This window comes from Peromyscus maniculatus, chromosome 13, assembly GCF_049852395.1.
Source record: "Peromyscus maniculatus bairdii isolate BWxNUB_F1_BW_parent chromosome 13, HU_Pman_BW_mat_3.1, whole genome shotgun sequence".
NCBI lineage: Eukaryota > Metazoa > Chordata > Mammalia > Rodentia > Cricetidae > Peromyscus > Peromyscus maniculatus.
Genome location: NC_134864.1, coordinates 65,669,191 through 65,689,322, shown reverse-complemented (window position 1 = coordinate 65,689,322; position 20,132 = coordinate 65,669,191). Strand labels below are relative to the sequence as shown.

General features: G+C 46.1%; 1 protein-coding gene across 2 annotated transcripts in view; it reads right to left on the bottom strand.

The window, feature by feature from the left end:
• Nucleotides 1-19,877, bottom strand: part of Hibch (3-hydroxyisobutyryl-CoA hydrolase) — a 66,176-nt gene extending 46,299 nt beyond the window's left edge. Inside the window, exons 1-4 of one of the 2 annotated variants that reach the window (XM_006974854.4) lie at nt 19,658-19,877; nt 10,464-10,506; nt 7,494-7,631; nt 324-408 (exon numbers count right to left, since the gene is read on the bottom strand). In XM_006974854.4, coding sequence (XP_006974916.1) covers nt 324-408; nt 7,494-7,631; nt 10,464-10,506; nt 19,658-19,692 — 301 coding nt within the window. In that variant the 5' untranslated portion in view covers nt 19,693-19,877. The remainder of the gene's footprint in view (nt 1-323; nt 409-7,493; nt 7,632-10,463; nt 10,507-19,657) is intronic. The other variant, XM_042260408.2, reaches the window with a different exon arrangement.
• Nucleotides 19,878-20,132: the final 255 nt, after the last annotated feature.

The window sequence follows — 20,132 nt, the reverse complement described above, 5'->3', positions numbered from 1 at the left end:
AGAACTTGCTCTGGGTTGTGAGCAGTGGGGAGTGATAGATGTGAGCATGCCTCAGGTTTGGGCAGGAAGTCCTCACATGGCAACGATGTTGGTGATGTCGGGGAGCACATGCCATGAGAGGAAAACAAAATATCTAAATTTCAGCACTGTATATGAGTAGCAAAATAAAATCTCCATTTGAATAGTAACAAATTTTCTTATTTTTTTTTTAACTTTTAAAGAATTGTTAACATATAGCAAACAATTCTAAAGAGTAAATCAAATAAAAACTACCTCACACATCTTCCAATGCTCCCTAGTCCCTGCTCACAGTGGGCCCTTACCTTTGATGTCCCCTCCAGCACAGAAGGCCTTTCCTCCAGCTCCCTTGATGATGATCAGGTATGTCTCGGGGTCTTGTTCCCATGTCTACACAAACATTAAAGATGATGGTGGCTTTTGAGGCAACAGTAACTACAAGCTCATTTAAGACACATTTGCATACAGTGTGTGCACACACATTGCCTTTCCTGAAACATGTCCAGTGGAATGGATCCCACCCACTTCATTCTCCTTCTAAGTACAATCTGTGTTCCAGAAATATCTGTCAAAGCTTTTAAGATTAAGACGAATAAATAGTTGCCTAGTGGCATGTATTTATGAGTCTAGTAAACAAATCCACCCAAAGATTGCTGGCATGTGGTGTAGCAATGACCTTCCACCATGGCAAGAGAGGGCTGTTATACCAAAACAATGCATTACACAGTCAAGGTTTGGTGAGGTCAGGCGATAAAATGAGCGTGATGAGTGTGAGGTGAAGATCAGTGGCAGAGTGCTCCCTTTATGACCACACTATGAAAGATCATCATTCTCATTTCTTCACGGCTGAGGAAAGTAGGGTACAGAGACTAATATATCTAGCCTACAGATTTAATATTCAGAAATCCAAGTTTCAGATGCATGCCTGACCTCCAGTTATATACTTTCTAGTATCTCGTACACGTCACTTTAAAGCCTATGACTTTCTCTACAGATGGCTAAGAAATACAAAGGACAAGAGGCTGGGTGTAGCTCAGTAGAACACTTGATTAGCAGCTCAGGGAGGGAGGGGAAAAAGGGGGGTCAAGCAGCAAGAGGCAGGAGGAGATAGCTAAGCCATTTCAACGGCTGTCTCACAGGCACAGAGGTGCATACCTCCAGTCCTAGCAAGGAAGAAGGATAGGTGGGAAGATTATTAAGTTTGAGGCCAGCCTGGGCTACCTAGCTAGACTCTGTTTCAAAAATTGAATGACAAAGTATCTTCAATCCAAAAGGTGAGGTGGAAGCAGATTAGATTGGTACATTTAGGTCTCAAACCCAGGACAAATGGCTAACTGAGGTGCCTATTTAACATATCAAAGTGGACCTGCCACCTGGTTCTTCTAGCATCCCTCAGTCCCCAAGTGTTACATTGTGTGGCTGGTATACCCCACCCCATACCCTTGACTTCTGCAGCCCAGAAGTTGGGCTGCCCTTGCCCAGCTTCCCTATATAATCCAGCCATTTTGGTTTCCTGGCCCTTTGTGGTCTACTCTTTACTCTCCTGGTCTCCTGGCTCTTTGCCCACGTAGTGAGGCCCCAGAAGTTATAACAGAGAGATGCCACACAGTGGGCAGGCCGGAGGGCAGAGCAGGAAAATGCCCATGTAGTGTAGCATACTCCAGGAGCCGGAGAGGTACCCCTACCCTCTCTCCTCACATGGCCCAATGCAGGGCCCTGTCCACTCAGGACTCTCCCAGACGTCCCTGTCTCTGCCTGTGCTCTCCCTTCCATCTACAATAAACCTTCTCCATCATGCCAAGGAGCAGTCATGTCCTTCCTTTTTACTTCTTTTCATTCATCTGGTGCCAAACCCTGGGACTGGCATATATGAGTTCCCTTCCACGGAACGCAGTCTCTCCAAACCAAGCCGATTTGACTCCCCTGTGGTGTGCACGGATCATCTGTTTCTGCTGGCTTCTGCCACCTGCCATATTAGGTTCCAAATCCTAGAGTTCAAATTTTCAGCCGCTTTTCACTCCACTTACTCTACCCACCCATCTCTGGCCTACTCAGCGAGTGTCCTCTCTCTAGCTCCTAGAGCCTGCAACACCCTCTGGGGCCCCACCACACGGGCAACTCTCTGCCCACCAAGACACGCACTCCTCTCCCTCTATTGGAACCCTCCCGTTTCCCAAGAGCCTCTGGTCCACCTCTTCGGCTGTGTTCTCTACCTGCTCTAACCACTCACCTCTCCTCCCTACTAGGTAAGCGTCACATGGAGCTGCCCGCTCTGTCTGCTTTATCACAGGAGCCACACCAGTGTGCCAGGATGCTCCTCTCACCCTATTGGGCCCCTGCTATGTGGAAAGGGACGCCTGTCCTCTGTGACTTGGGACATTTCCCTCTGACAAGTCTCTCGGTCCGTTTGGGGACGCCCTAGATTAACATTCTTGTCTGTCACCAGGACACTTAAGGCCTCTGCTCCCTCATGACTCCTCTCAGCTCCTTCCTGGAACTTCCTCACCTCCCCCAGCACTGCCTGCTAAGTTCCCCGGCTTCTCTGTGCTCTCCTCCAACTGCGGCCTTTCCTTCCTCTTCCCCGACGGAGCGTCCAGCTCTGTCTCCCCTTGCGCCCTCCCAGGCCTGTATGCTGTGAGTTTCCTTGTCTCCCCCTAGGAATTGTCTGCTAAGTCCCACAGCTTTCCTAAGCCCTTCTGGGTTCTGCAACTGCGGGGGTCTGAAAGAAAATGGGCCCCACAGGTTCATTAGAGAATGGCCCAATTAGGAAGTGTGGCCGTGTTGGATGAAGCACACGGGGGTCGGGCTTTGAGGTCGCAAACGCTCAAGCCAGGTCTACCGTGACTCTGACTTCCTGCTGCCTGAGGATCTAGTAGAATTCCCAGCTCTCCCTCCAGCACCACGCCTGCTTGCATGCCACCATGCTTCCCACCACGGCAATAATGGACTAATAAGCCTCTGACCTGCAGGCCAGCCCTAATGAAAAGCTTTCCTTTGTAAGAGTTGCCGGGGCCATGTGTCTCTCTTCACAGCAATAGAACCACAACAAAGATGGCGTCCTTGCCCCGCCTGTCCCTCCTGGAGGTCCTGCAGCTTCTCTGCCCTCATGGCCTGGCAGCATTGGGACCCTCCCTCATTCCTGCCGAACTCCCTGTCCCTCACAGCTTCTCTGCTCTCTGTCTCTCACTCCCTCCTGGAGGTCCTGAAGCTTCTCTCTGCCCTCATGGCCTCGGCAGCATTGGGACCCTCCCTCATTCCTGCCGGTCCCTCCTTGTCCCTCACAGCTTCTCTGCTCTCTGTCTCTCACTCCCTCCTGGAGGTCCTGCAGCTTCTCTCTGCCCTCATGGTCTCTGCAGCATTGGGACACCCCCCCCCCCCTCATTCCTGCCGGTCCCTCCCTGTCCCTCACAGCTTCTCTGCTCTCTGTCTCTCACTCCCTCCTGGAGCTGACCGAGCCCTCCGGATGTCAGAACTCCATTTGCAACTGTTCCTCCTTCTCGTCTCAGACGCGGAAGGTCTATTACAACCTCACTGTCTTAGGCAAATGGCTCGGCCACAGCGCAGCTCCATGGCTAAATACGGCCGGCACACTTGAGTTCCAGATTCTCACAGACTAACGACTTCTGCCAGCACAAGCAAAGGATCCCAGAGTATCCCATCTCTAAGGTTTGAAACCTTCCGCTCTCAGATCTTTCATCTCTACAATTTCTCTGTGCTCTGCTCTCAAGAAACCTTTTAAGACTATTGTGAAAATAGCCTTTATCTCAGGATTTGTAACTTCAATGGGTGTGGTTAAAGAATCTGTAAAATGTGTATCAAAAATTAGCTTGAAGCTTGTAACAAAACATAGATAGTTAAAAAAAACCCTATACATAGGAAATCTTAATTTGCTAAGACATATTATATGTGATTCAACTCTTGCTTAGAAAAAGAGATTTAAATAGCAACCACGTGGCTCTCCTCCATCTTAGATAATGACCTCATCAAGATTCAAAGCAACCACGTGACTGGCAGCCATCTTTGATAAGGTTAAAAAGTGCATGACGTGTAGCTTCACACCTTAAGATGACCACATGGCATAAATCAGCAATTATAAAACTTCTTGCTCCTAGTGAGCTCTGTGTTGATCATTATATCTCCTTTTTAGACTAAAGAGACAATAGCAGGCTTCCAAAATATATTTTGCAGTGGTATGAATTTTTGTATGATGATAAAATTTTAAAGTTAGAAAGGTCTACTCAAATTAACAAAAGTTGACTTAGAGATTTACACATAACTACTTATGCGTTTGCTAACTGTTCAACACGAAGCTTCTAGAAAATTTAGGTAGCAATATATGTTGATAAATAAGGTATATTTGATAATCAAGGTTTATAAATTCTTAAATGTCTACTTAGGTTCACAGTAATATCTGTCTAGCTTCCTTGTTTTGTTCACTTTGTTAAGCTTTAGCTATCTGGATAAACTAAATTATACAAAAAACTGTGATAGTCTATAACGTGCACTATAAAAGGATCAGAGAGTCCCCAGTGTCCCTGTGGACTGCATTTATGGTTCCTAGTTTTATTTTGATGCTAAAGGATCTTCTCTTAAATCTAGAACTCTAATTTGTAAAGTTCAAACTTAACAGGATAAAGCTATAAAATCCTAGTGTTATAAAAGCTACCAATTTAAACTGCTAAAGATAATTACAACATACAAGTTAATGTATTTTCAAAGTAAAGCCTAAACTCAGGTATATTTAATAGATAGATGGTCTTCAAACTCTTCAGGGATCTGTTGAATATGACATTTAAAATGTTTAATGAAAAAGCTTCCCATCATAGACAAAAATGCTCCTAGTAGGAACCCTAAGATCTCCAAAGAATACAGATGAGGTACAACAACCCCACCTAAATTATGGTAACAATAACTACTGGGCAAAACTGCCCCGTGCCTCGACTGCTGCCAGGGCTCTGGCCAAGCTGCAGATACTGTTGGCTGGTTGCCCTGCTCTGACTGGTCAGCATAAGGCCAGTCCCCCAAGTTCCTCCACAGGAACACCTCAGACCCGGGCCTGGCAGCCCAAGGCCCATGCTGCTCTGTGTGGCATCTGAAGATTAAACACTGTCCTGTATGACAGCCCAAGACCTACGACCACTGCCCCCAGTGAAGCCATCGAGACCACGGGAGCCCAGGGCAACTGCCTAGGTAGTGAATCTGTCATTTTAATTGATACATAGGCAACTTGGGTTACACCTCCTGCTATAATTTATCCTTTTCAGATCTCTGATATTGACTGACTGTTGCTTTGACAGCAACAATCCCTCAGCTCTCCCCACAAGGCTTCAGCTGCCTTCTCAGTTCTGTTCATGTTAACAGGAAGGGAGGGAGGGAGGGAGGGAAAAGGAAAGGAATCAAGCATGAGGCTTCACTTTCCTAGAGCTACTCGGTCTCCAGCTGAGAAAGACAGTTCACCTTGCTATCAGACTCCGAAGAAATAAACTCACAAAGCAGGTTTCAAAGTAATTTTTTACTAGTCCTTTACTTAAAAGAACTTGCTTTTACAATGACTGCTCTCAGAATCGAGAGCACTTGCATCTCATGGTAAATGATTGGATAGAAAAAAGTTTAAATTCTATGTAAGTTCTGAGAGTCTAAGGAAGTGTTCTAAGGTATATAAATATGAGTTGTAAAGAATTAAGAATAAGCAAACTTAAAGTAAGTTGTGAGGATCTAAAAAAGTGTTTTAAGATGCGTAAATGCAAGTTATAAAGGTTTAAGAAAGTATTTAAAGGTATGTAAAAGCAAGTTGTAAAGGTTCAAAAAATTATTTAAGGTATATGAAAAATAAAAACATTTCATATTTCTTTTCTCCTCACTATGCTATTGTTAGCACTAAAGTTTCTAAAGTTCAAATTTTAACATTGATGGAGTTCTGGCACACTGGTAAAGCACTGAGTACTATTATCAGTTACAAGCTCAAGATCTTATATCTCCTTTGGTTGTCTTCTAAGAACAGACTTAAAGTGCTTCTTATGGTGCTAAAAACACCTCTGTCCAATCTATACATCCAGCCCTCTGGAAAGAGTGTTAGGGCTTTTAACCCAGAATCATTTTTGGGTCCCAAGCTTTTACTATGACTCAAAGGCACGAGTCTACTGCCTTTTCTAAAATGTGGATTTCGATACAGGTTATGAACAGTTGTAACCCTAAATTATCTAAAACTTATCTCTTTTTGTAAACTTAAAAAATTCTTGTAAGCTTCGGGAGTCAACTTGGATCTCCCAGGTCAAAGGGACTGCAGATAAGTACTTCCAGTTTTCCCTACCTGCCTGTTCTTGAGGGTGGGGTCTCTCCCCCTTTCCTGGGTCTTGGGACTCCCCTCCTGCAACTATGAGGACCATGGGCCTGGAAGCTCCAAATATATAAACTGGATTTAAAAAAGAAACTCCCCTAAACTCCTTAACTTTACTTCCTGTCCCTGGCCTATCTATCCCAGCAGATTTCAAATCAACGGCAGACTGCTCCAGCAACCCCCAGCCCCAGGTGCTTCCTTGGAATCTGCACCCTAGCCTGCTTCCCCCAAAGCTGCTAGCTCAGGTGGTCCAGCCTCACAAACTGCTCCAATGCAGCCTGCACCTCCCTGGCTCCATAAGGTCCAACAGAGCCTGGACAGCATCTGAGATGGTCTTCACTCCCCTCTCTCTCTCTGTCTCTCGCCGGCCTCGGCCAATATTCCACCTTTCTTGAGTCCCCAACCATGATGCCCGGTATCAGCAGGAAGCAGCCATAAAAAAGATGACATCGCCCCTTACCGTTTATTATCAACAAAAGGGCTGGGATGTTAGGTCTCACACCCAGGACAAATGGCTAACTGACTATTTAACCTATCAGAGTGGACCTGCCACCAGGTTCTCCCCTCAGTCCCTACCTGTTACAGGGCCTGGCTGGCATACCCCACCCTCTACTCTAAACTTCTCCAGCCCAGAAGCTGGGCTGCCCTTGTCCCAGCTTCCCTACATAGACCAGCCACTTTGGTTCCTGGCCTTTTTCTTCTACCTTTCACTTGCCTGGTCTCCTGCCTCTCCCCTCCCCACTCCCCTCACATGGCTCAACTCAGGGTCCCGTTCGCTCTGGACACTCCTCGATGCCCCGACTCTGGCGACGCTATCTCTTTTATTTACAATAACCACTCTCCCCCATCACGCCTACTTCCTTTCTCATGCTCTTTTTTCACTCGGTGCGCTAACGGTCTGAGCAGTCGGCATCACTGTTTAGAAGGTCAGTGACATGAAGCGTGTCAGAGCGCAGAAAGAAACATGAGAAGTGAGAGCTACATGGAGCAGCTCTCCTAAGGCGGGGAGTGCGGTGGGCAAGGTTCCACGGGAAGGCATCAGTGGTACAGACGCAACGGTCCTGGGATAAAACACCGGGCGTGTTCTCCCACCATGCACTTCAGAGGGATCTCCACGGGGCTTTCAGCTACTACAGACCTTCAGCTGTGGATAGATCTGCCGGATCATGTCCAGAGACAGGGCGTTGAGGAACTTGGGTCTGTTCAGCGTTATGACTCCCGCACAGCCTCTCCTCTCCAGCAGCACGTCCGCAGCGTCCGTGTGCACGGACATTCTCTGAACAACAAAGAGTAACTTCAGAAAGTTTTACCGAACGCCCACAGCAAAACACACACCCAAAGGAGTGGCTACCTAGGGACAGCTAACATTCTCAGGCTACACAGATGGAGCAGTCCCAAAGCAAACCACGCACATCTCCTGAATTTTCAGTATTTTATTTCTAAGTGGACTGAATCAACTAATCTAAAATACAGCCCAGAGCACCCTGGACCATGAAGTGCTCTTAAGTCTTGTACTTTGTGACTGCATTTCAAATTCTACGTTAGGTGCTTAGAAAACGGGGAGAGTAAATAATTCTTACTGTGGTAGCTGTAAACAACTTGGAAAAGGTAGCATGTGGGCAGGCTGTGATGGGCATTAGAAAAACGGAGGTGAGAATTCCAGGTGAGCAACGGCGTGTGCTGGCCATGAACAATGAGCATCTGGAAATGCTAAGATGAAAACATGAGCACAACAAAGTCTGGACAAGAACATGAGCATGGGAGTTTAGACAGAACAAGCAGCAGGGCCAGATCACAGCTCAGACCTGCAAGTCTACACTGGAGAGAGGCCGTGTACGCACTGGCAGGGTCTCACCCAGGACGACGTCGTCACCGCTCATGTAACAACAGTACCGACACAGTCTCCAGTCCAAAGACGGTCATGCCAAGTCAGATTAGACTGGTCCACTGATTCTCTAAGAGCAGTCAGCATCGCTTTTAAAAAGGTCAGGGAGACTCAACGTGGCAGGGTACAAAAAGAAACGTGAAGGAAAGGAAGGGACATGACTGCTCTCAGGTATGGTGGAGGAGAAGGTTCATTGTACACGTGTGGGCGAGCGGAGTTGGAGGCAGTGACATCTGGGAGAGTCTAGAGAGGACATGACCAGGTTCACTCTGCCAAACTGAGCGGCAACACACGGGAACAGTGTATGGTATGGAACTGGAAGTCAGTGGGGCTGGAGAGATGGCTCGGTGGTCGAGTGTGTACTGCTCTCGCACAAGACCTTAGTTCAGTTCCCAGCACCCACAACAGGCTGCTCATAACTGCCTATTAACTCCAACTCCAGGGGAATCTGCTGCCCCTGGCATCCATGGGCACCCGAACTCACACACACATACCAGCACACAGACACTCACGCACAGACACAAAGATAGTAAAAATGAAACTTAAACATACAGTAAAATTAGCTGTTGGTGAAGATTTTAAAGTTTAGCTCAGTGGTGGAGTGCCTGCCTCGCATGTGCAAATTCCTCAACTCAATCCTCGGGATCACAAGATTTTAGAAACAAATGAATTTAAATTTTTACCTGGAATATGCCAATTAAAACCATTCAGGATGCATATAACTAATACCTGATGAAATCCAAACAACTACATTTTCACAGCATTAAACATGTTTTCATTTTCCCTTGTAAAATCATGTTGTGTATTTAATTCTTAAGACAGTTCATTACCAGATAGTAATCAAAAATGATATGCACTTAGAAGAGCTTTAAGAAAGCCTATTGAACCTGGGCAGTGATGGTGCAAATTGCCTTTAATCCCAGCACTCGGGAGGCAGAGGCAAGAGGATCTCTGAGTTTGAGGCCAGCCTGGCTGGTCTACAAAGCAAGTTCCAGGACAGCCAGGGCTATTCAGAGAAACCCTGTCTTGAAACCCGCCCCCCCAAAAAAAAGAAAGAAAGAAAGCCTACTTGAACAATAGGAAATAATGCATCCTTTTAATTTGAATTTCTCAACAGAAAAGTCCAGTTAACAAAATTATTCCTGTAATAAGATATCTTTCTTAAGCAACTTGAGACAGATGAGAAATTCTGATCTTTTTATGTCCAGTGTATGAATAAACACATAGTGTAGAAGCATTAACTATTGCAGAGCCAAAGAAAACAATCAGAAACTTTTTTAGACAGGTTCTCAGCATGCTGCCCTCTGGCTGAGCCAAGACAAAAGGAACTGCATCTATGTTCAGATCAGACAGAGTCACAAAGTGCATTTACCACAAATTAACACAAAAGCTCTCATTGAAGAGGCTATGAGAATTAACTGAGCTAATACGTGTATGCAGTCCTGAGTGTAGCCCCTGCATATACAGTGCTACAGCGGACGCCCATTCATACTAAGGTATTCATCAGACTCTACAAGAGACACAAAACTGAACAAAAACTATTTTCCTGTAATCTGATAAACAATGAATGTTTAGATTTGCAAGGTACAATCAGCATAATTGCTAAGGTATTAGCATTCATTATTAGCAATCATTGCTGAAGTATGAAGTTATCATTTATACATTCTATACTGTATCAGTGTTAAGATTTTTACATTTTATTTTGTGTGTATGAGTGCTCTGTTGGCATGTACGTCTATGCACCGAATGCTTACAGTGCCTACAGTGCCAGAGGAGGACATGGATCCCTGGAACTGGAGTTACATACTGCTGAGAGCCCCCATGTGGGTGCCTGGACTGAACCCCAGTCCTCTGCAAGAGCAGTCGGTCTCTGAAGCATCGCTGAGCCATTACTCCAGCCCACATGCTAAATTTTTAAAATTCAATCTCTTTAACATTTTGAATCACTGTAAACACTATCCTCACTTTATATATATATAAAGGGAAGCTACAATAAACAAAGCATTTGTCCAAGGTTAAGTTGTAGACTCAATATTTAAAACTGCGACACTTGTTAAAGTAGCCTTACAACACACAGTGTGTAGGAGGTGGCAAGTCTTACCACGGGAGTATGAGGGCAGTGGTTAGGAAGTCAAGGAAACCTGCCATCCCAGGAATGTCTACTTCCCTAACAGTGACACTCTGAAGTTGTATCATAAACAGCAAAACAAAGTCCAAACTTACCAGATGCTGCAGAACAACATTGGCTCTTCTGAGTGAGCTGAACCTGAAACAGATGTGGTCTGTGATGAGTGTGGTCACACGGGCAATCGCGTATGGTTACAGGCACTGAGAAGCCTCTTCTAAATGTTACTGGGACAAAACCCTGAGGGCAGATTTCACAGCAATGAAATGCCACCTCAGAGGACATCGGCAGCCCCCTTCCCACGAGTTTTGGGAACTTTCTTGGGGATGGAAAAAACCCGTCAACCCCTACTTATAGGACACCAGAGGTGAACCGAGGTAACTCCACCAAAGCGCAAGCTGGGGAACCAAGCACGTTCCTGGGGTCACTGACAGGGCACGTATCAGGAGGGAAGGGGGTGACCATAGGCAGCTGCACCACAGAGTATCTTGTCCCAACATGGATGTCAGCTATCTCACAGACGCAGAGCTGGAGATAACCGCTTCTGTTAACCTCCACGATCTACACCCTCTGGCACCTTCCAAGACCACAAGGCCATGTGCAAATAGGACAGATTACATACAACGGGCTGGGAGGTGTAGGAAGGGAAGGCTGGAATCTCTCTGAGGGCCTAGTAAGCCTCCCAGACTATGGAAGACGCCAACCATCAACAAGCCTGGGCTCAGCGTGTGTGTGTGTGTGTGTGTGTGTGTGTGTGTGTGTGTGTGTGTGTGTGTATGTGGGGAGGGGGTGTATGTGGTATGTGTGTGTATGTGGTGTATGTGTGTATGTGGTGTGTGTGTGTGTATGTGGTGTGTGTGTGGTGTGTGAGGTATGTGTGGGGTGTGTGTGTGGTGTGTGTGTGTGTATATGGTATGTGTGTGTATGTGGTGTGTGTGTGTGTATGTGGTATGTGTGTATGTGGTGTGTGAGGTATGTGTGGGGTGTGTGTGTGGTGTGTGTGTGTGTATGTGGTGTGTGTGTGTATGTGTGTGGGTGTGTGTGTATATGTATGTGGTGTGTGTGTGTGTATGTGGTATGTGTGTGTGTGGTGTGTGAGGTATGTGTGTGGTGTGTGTGTGTGTGGTGTGTGCACATGTGTGACTTTTGCAAGCAGTCAGAGCTGTTGTGATGAAGATGTTGCTAGGCTTGAGGACCACTCTCTACACCACCATGCAATCTAGCAATCCCACTCTTTCTTTGAGTTTGACTAAATGAGCCATAAGTTTCCATCCACAAGAAAACCTGCAAACCTGCACATTTTTATTTAATATATAAAATATATGAAAATGCATTTTATATTAGCTGCATTTATAGATGCAAAAGTCAGGCATAATCAAGATGTCCTTAAGTAAATTCATGCGGGAATATAAGCCATAAAAGAAATGAGCTACCAACTCAAACATCCCACACACAGAAGAATGAAACTTAAATAATGTGGACTCCTAAGAAATAAATCTGACAAAAAAAATACTATGAGATTTCAAGTGCAGGATATTTTGAAAATGACAGAGTTCTAGAATGCATAGAAAAATAAAAGCTGTCAGAGATTTAGGAGGGAAGAGAAATGAATAGTGGAGACACATTTAAACTAATCTGTAAAACACTGTATATGCCATTAGCTATTAAAATTTTTGACAAAATCTCAGTTTAATTTTCTGTAAATCTAAAAAAAATCCACTAATTAAAGTCTGTAAATTTTTAATTACATTTTGTTTATTTATTTGTGTAAAGGATGTGGAATGTGTAATTTTTTTTAATTTGGTAAGGATGAAATACAACACACTCTCTGAGACAACCCTGGGAGAGGCCTAAGTTACTCTGACCTCCTCAAGGCAATCTGGATATACAGACCTACAACTACAGCTCAGTTTAGGAAGATAAAGGTTATTTGGCTTACAGGTTACACTCCATCATGGGATAAGCCAGCGCAGGGCCTTAGGCAGAGGTCATGGAGGAACTCATTACTAGTTGGTTCCTCCTGGCTTGCTCAGTTTGCTTTCTTATATACCCCAGAACCACATGCAGGGTGGCGCTGCCCACATAGGCTGGGCCCTCCTACACCAAACAAGAAGATGCCCCATAGGCTTGCCTAGAGGTCAGTCTAACAGGTGGTATGGGAGGGAGCATCCCACTCCCACTTTTCCCCAGGGTACTCTTGAGCAAGAGCAGCAGGAAATAGTAGATAGAAATATGGCTAGAGAGAGACAGACAGAAACACAGAATAGCCTCAGGAGGGCCCAGACTGTCTCTACCAAAGGGCTTTTAAATGAATGCCAAGGGGTGAAACAAAAGACCTCCCCACAGCACAGCCAAGTGCAGACCATCTCAGACACCTGGTGACCATGCACGTGGTCCAGCCATCCCCTAATGCAGTGCTGCTGTGTAAATCAAGCTCAGATCTCACTAGGAGACCTTTGTGGGCTCCCACACTAATAGAGGCATTTTCTCAGTTGAGGTTCCCTCTCCTCAGATGACTGTAGATTAGCAGTAGAGTATGGTGGCACGTACACACAGTTGAGGAAGATGAGGCAGGAGGTCACTTGAGCCCAGGAATTAGTCAGACAGGTCAACATAGTGAGACCCTCCCACAAAAGAAAACAAACAAACCTAACTGTCCTTTCACTGTCCAGCTGGTCACTCCTCAGGCAATTGCAAAGTATGGTTCACTAAACCATTCACACTTTTCTGCAGGAAGGGAAAACTGAAAACTGAGAGTGTAATGTTTTCAAAACTGTCACTGCTGCATAATTATTACACAACCACTAAGCACACTTGAAGGTATGCAAGTAATATGACATGTAAAAAGTTATGACACAATTTAAAAAGCCACCTATAAATAATAGACACAATGTACTTACAGTGTTGTTGTCTCGAAAGTGTCAGGCTAGGAAAACAGCTAATGCACAGCGTGGCAAAAGTGACCAACAGCCAAGTGCTGGAGAAGCCGCGAGGGGCAGGAGCAAGCGGGTACACAGCAGGCGTGGTGGGGCACAGCTGTGGCCCCAGAACTTTGAGGGGAGGCAGAATGGTGAGGCCCACTTGAGCAATACAACAGCCACCCCAAAAAATTGTATCCAGATGATGGCTCAAGGATAGTGTATAAATTTCACTAAGCTATAAAGCTCAGAAGAGTACATTTGTACCTTATTTCATTTAGCAAGAGTCTTAGTTAAGGTTTCTATTGCTCTGAAGAGACACCATACCCAAAGCAACTCTTATAAAGGAAAACATTTAATTGGGGCTCGCTTACAGTTCTGAGGTTCAGTCCATTATCATCATGGTGGGACGTGGTGGTGTGCAGGCAGACACGGTGCCGGAGAAGTAGCTGAGAATACGATATCTTCAGACAACAGGACACCAGAAGTAGCTTGAGTATAGGAGAATTCAACACAAACCTCCACAACGACACACGTCCTCCAACAAGACCCACCTCCTAACAATGCCACTCCCTTTGGGGGCCATTTTCTTTCAAATGACCACCACAGCAAGAAAATGAGAAACTCATTTTAGATTTTAGATTAGAGGAGGTAGTGGCTGGAAAGCACATAAGGAGGGCTTCCAAAGTGAAGGTATTCCTGTCCCTTGATCCATCTGACACTAACAGGAATGCTTAGTTTGTGAACATTACTCAAATTGCATCTTTATGCTTTGGACTTTTTTCAAAGAGTTCCCCAAAGACAGCATCTCTTGCTCTTGGGAAACTCACAAGGCAGTGACTGAACAGGAGAAAATGCCACTGATAGAATACAATGGGATGTATGCAGAAGACATCAAACTTAAGATACAGAGAAAAACCAAAGCAGGAATCAGTAGGCACAGCCTTAATGAGAACCATGCCATCCACAGATACGCACACTATCTGATGGAACTAATAAAATGCCAAGTGTTAATGTTTTTCAGTAATGCTGGCAACATATAAAATGAATAACTGAGAAAAAATAAAGAAAACCTAATAATATCACTATTACCACTTATACATATGTTAAAGGGTTGAATAAACAATTGAAATCCAAATGACTTTCCAAAAGTTATATTTTCCTTTTAAATTATCCTCAAATCAACAATACAACCAAAAGAAAGAATCATACATTTGTTTAAATAAGTCACAATTTACATTTCTGACCTAGCATATTTTGAAGCCTTCTGCCCCCAGTCCAGGATTCTGCCATGTATCTGTACATTAGAGTCTTATGAAGACTCTTGTCCTATTCCAAAACTCTGGTCACAACTGCCCAGTTAAACAGCAGCTGTGGAGGTGAGGCACAGGCGTGGGTTCTTTGTTTGACAAAATGACTACTCCAAAGCACAATTACACTGTTTCCATGTAGTGACATCCATACTAAACTATTATTTAAAACCTGGTACTGGGTCTGAGGATGCAGCTCGTGGTACAGCATTTAGTACAATCTCTAGTACTACAAAAACATAAAATATGGTGTTTGAGAATTCAGTCTCCAAATTTATTCCAAACTTATCTCTTTCTTTCCTATTGCCTCCAAGACTGCCATCTGGTGGACAGGAGGGGTACACACCTCTCACTAGTGTTGAAATCCTTCTTTAGTTATCAAGATAATTAATCCTTGCAGGTGATATGAAATACTGGGAACCTGGCTTGAAAGGTAAATCACTTGCTACATCAGAGACTACAGAAGAAACTGAAGGGCACAGAAACCCTCCTGGTGATTACAATACATACAAAGGTGTAAAAACAACTATGGTAGCTGGGCATGGTAGCCCAAGCCTTTAGTCCCAGCACTGGGGAGGCAGAGCAGGTGGATCTCAGAGAGTTCCGGATAAGCCTGGTCTACAGCGTTACAGACCAGCCATGGATACACAGTGAGACTCTGTCTTAAAAAACAAATAAACAACGGCAACAAAATACCACCCTCTTAGAAGGATAAAGGTTTCAGAAAACTTTGTTGCAATTATCCAATAAAGCAAATACAAGCTTACAAAATCACACAACTCTACTTGGATCTGTTCAAGATACTGGGAGGAAAGAAGGGCCAAGAGACTGCACTGGCCGCTGCCAGGGTAGTCAAGCGAGTAACCCAGGGGTGAACTGACAGAAAACAATGACATGGTGTACTGAGGGGCGGAGAGTCAGGGAGTAACCCAGGGGTGAACCGACAGAAAACAATGGCATGGTGTACTGAGTTGTGAAGTGAAAACTCTGGAAATGAGGAGGGCTTCAAGCAAGAAGAGGAAGGAAAGTACAAGTCCTGAGACACTAGCTGCTAAAAGGATGAAATATGAATTAAAAGGACACTAGCTGCTCACAGGACGAAATATGAATTTGATTGTTAGGCTGTATTTGCTGTGACATCAAGCAGAAACAGTCAACAACAAATGAAGAAAAGACCCTGGAGCCTAAGAGCAAAGTTAGGACTGGAGACATCAGGGAGTGACCGTGGAGGCACTAGAACCCCTACCTTTCCATAAAGAATAAACGCAAACAGTGCAGTGCACCGGGAATGCTAAGAAGACCTCTCCACCTGCTCTGCAAGTGTGATTTGTCACTATTTTGTTCCTGTTTAGTCAACAGTTATTTTAAAACCACAGACATTTTTTAAATCAAGAGATACTGCCTAAGGGGCAGTTTTCCAGCTTTTCCAGAAAATAAAACCAAATTTTTAAAAGCCACGCTGCTGGTTGTGGGAATAGTGGATCTACATTCTATTGAGCTGCCGCTGGACTGAATAGCCTTCTCCCTCGCCCGACAGTCCCCACTGGTCCCCCACTGGTCCCCACTGGTCCCCCAATGGTCCCCCAATGGTCCCCTGCTGTCATGTAGTGACCATCACCGAATGCTTATGCTTGGTCTCTGTTTGGGTCTGTGTATCCTGGCACAGAGAAAAAAAAGTATAATAGAGCCTCAAAGATGACACCTTTATCTAAGTAGAAGTGAAGGGTGGAGGCAGTAACCAAATCATGTAGTCAGGCAGAGGAAAACAGGCGTGTTGCTTAACAGCCATCTTTTTACAGAGGTAACCTCCTCTATCGAAAGATGGCTTTACCCTATCTATACTTGAGAACACTTACCAAGGTCAGCAAATAAATATATCTTTGTCTCAAGTATTTACCTAAGGATTGGTAAGAATGCCTGGTCCACACTGACCACAGGATAACCAGTGCCCAGAACAACGCCTCTGAGCAGCTACCACAGATAATTTCAGTCAGAAAGTAAACTGAGATCCAAATCCTTGAGATCCAGGCTGGTAAAGTTTTTTTTTTTTTTTTAATTCCACGACCAGGAAGGTACTCATGAGAGCTAAGCAGATGAAAGGCAGGCACGGAGGTCAGATTCAGGAAGGTTTATGTAGCAGTTGCACACAGAACTTACTCGAGCTGGAAGAAGTAGAGCCAGCCCATCAAGTCTCCGCAAAATGAACAAGTACTAAACCGAGGGTGCTGTGAGTTGCAAGAAGAAATAAGGTTTGGGGGTGTGGGGGAATTAAGGTAACACTAGGAAAGGACTCTAAGTCCTCCAAAGAGATGCCTGTCTATTCATTTTTACTGCAACACCATTCACAACAGCAACACAATGGAAGTGGCCTAGATAGCCATCAACAGCTCAGATAAAGGAAACTGTGACATGGACACAATAGAATTTTATAGCATGAAAGAAAACCTAAGCCATGACATTTGCAGGAAAACGGGAACTGGAAGTTACTATGTGTCTTAGGGTTTCTACTGCTGCAGTGAAACACCATAACTAAAAGCAACTAAAAAGAAGGTTTATTTGGCTTGCACTTCCATATCACTGTTCACCACTGAAGGAAGTCAGGGTAGGAACTCACACTGGGCAGGAACCTGGAGGCAGGAGCTGATGCAGGGGCATGGAGGGGGACTGTCTACTGGTTTGTAACACCCAGGACCACCAGGCCAGGGACACCAGCCCAGGAGTGGCGATACCCACAATGAGCCAGGACCTCCTACATAAATCACTAATTAAGAAAATGCCCTACATGATTACCTACAGTCCCATCTTATGGAGGCATTTGCTCAACTGAGATTCCCCCTCCTCTGAGATGATGACAGCTAGTATCAAGTTCACATAAAAACTAGCCAGCACACTGTGTTCAGACTCAGACACATAGAGCATGTTTTCTCTCATATGTGGAATACACACACACACACACACACACACACACACACACACACACACGTCGGGTAAGAGTAGGTCGTAAAACTAAAAACAGGACCATGAGAGCAGAAAAGGGTCTCAAGAGGAGGCTGCAAGAGGTAGGGAGGGGGTGAAAGAACAAAGTGGCATGAAAGCAGAAGAGATGGAGGGAGATGGAGGGAGTGGAAGAAGAGGACTTATGGGCAGGAGGGGAACAGGAGGCCAGGGGAGGAGAGTGGGGAGAGATCAACAAACAAATACAGTATTACAGAATGCCCATAATGAAACTCACTACTTAGTGTGCTGATAAAAAAAAAAAAAAACTAGTGACAAAGACCACTTAGAAACCTAGTGTACGTATATCTGAAGTGCAATGGAGGCATTCAGCACAGGGCTCAGAATAAACCAGGTTATACAACACATTTGAGAGTTGTCTTCAAAGAAGTGATGTGGGGACAAGGAAAACCACCCGAGAGCCAAACTGGCACTGCAGAGGAAAAATGGTGGTAGGAACAACCAACAGCACCAGAGGAGCAAAGTGGGGCAGCGTTCAAGGGGATTGCCCAATCACGGCAACCAGGCACACAAGCCCTTTCCTTCCAGAAACTCTCAGAGGCCCTCCTCACGACAGCACGGCGTGGCTGCAATCCCTTTTGCTAGGGTAATACCCATTCCAGCACTGGATCTAGAAAAGGGACCTGCAATCAATACTGCGCAGTTTGGTCCTGGACTGATCTCCTCAGTTCACGTTTGGACATGAGGAACGAAACAGGGCAAGCTGAACTGGGTAATGAGAGAATCTTTCAAGATGAGGTCAACTTTGTTAATATACATGTCCTTGCAAAACGGGATTTACTGTCATCAGAAAAGCAACAACAATGAATATGTGCGCAGATTTAACACAAAAGAGGAAAAAGAGAAGCAAAGCAAGGCAACTCTCTGGTGCGTAACAGACATTTGAGAAGCAAATCACTGGATATAATGTTAGGTGTTTCCCCCCAAAACAGCACTGTTCTTAAGATTTATTTTTAATTATGTGTATATGTGTGTGTGTGCCCATGTGCGTACTGGTGACCTGTGAGTTCAGAAGAGACTGTCAAGATTCCTTGGAGCTGGAGTTACAGGTAGTTACGAGCCACACAGAGAACAGAACCCCAGTCCTCTGAGCCGGTCCTTCAAGAGCTGTACAGGCTCTTAAACCGTGGAGCTGTCTCTCAAGCTTCAACAGTAACTATTCATTTAGACCAAAGAAATCCCCATCCCTTTGCAGGAACCTTCCACAACAAACGGTGCGGCATAGGAACTTGCAGCGGAACAAGCGTGAGTTCCACTGCTGAGATGCTCCCAGACCGCACGGATGTTTAACTGTAAACATCTCAGCACCCAAAGAGGACTTCCAGGAAGCATTTCAGAGGGACAACTAAAGTGTTTGTGTACGGAACCAGGGACAAGGCACTGCACAAGCCAAAGCTCCTAGAGTGAGTGCTACCACATTCCCTCTGCAGAGGTGGGGATGCAGTGAGAGGCACCTTTAAAAAGTTAGCATCTGGGGGCCCGGAGGCGGTGGCGCAAGCCAGGCGGATCTCTGTGAGTTGGAGGCCAGCCTGGTCTACAGAGCGAGTTGCAGGACAGGCTCCAAAACTACTCGGATAAACCCTGTCTCGAAAAAACAAACAAACAAAAAGTTAATATTTGGACTTGTGCTCCCTCCAAGCACGTTAAATGGCCACAACACTGTCCTGTGAATTCCAAACACGCGCGCTGCTGCAGCAGAAAAGCTAACGAGTTCCTCTACCCGGAGCCCTGGCACACACCTGTGTGACCCGGCAAACTATCCCACGCGGTACTTCAGGTGGCACGGTCCCCAAAATGCACCCCGCTTCCAAGAAAGAAAGTAAATCGGCGTCAAAGGGGAAGAAAAGCCGTGCGAGGTCAAGCCTGAATGCAAGACGGAGAGCGGGAAATGAAGATGTTTTTGCAAAGACGGTGCCGGAGAGCGAAGTCGGAGGACGCCCGCGGCTGCGGACGGCGCTGCCCAGCGGGGTCACTCGCGAGCCTTCTCCCCGTGCGAGAGCGCAGGGCGAGCCGGCCCTCAGCCGCTGGCTCGCTCGCTCGCAGACTCACCTCGACAGGAGCCGCCACACGTCCTGCTGCCCCATGGCCTGAAACCCAGAGCTAAAGCAGAGCCGAGCGACCCGACAGACGGCACGACAGACAGACCCGCCCCCCGCCGACCGGAGCCGAGGAGAGCCGAGGGCAGTGACGAGTCCTCCCGGGGGCCAGAGCGGCCACAGCCTGCACTTCCGCTGCGCTACGCTGACGGGCGGGGCAGCCCAAGAGCTTGAGGAAATGAGTCAGAGCGAAGGGCGGGCCCTGGGCGGGGCCGGGGCGGGGCCAGGAACCGGGCGAGGGTGGAGCTGGGGCGGGGTAAGGGGCGGGACGGGGCGGGTCCTGGATGAGGGGCGGAGTCTGGATGGGGGCGGGGCTAAGGCGGGGTTCGGGGAGGAGCCAAAGCGAAGGCGGAGAGAGCGGAGGTAGGTAGCCAAGGCTCAGAGAAAAGCACAGAACGGAAACGACTTTGCTCCCTAGAGGCCGTCTT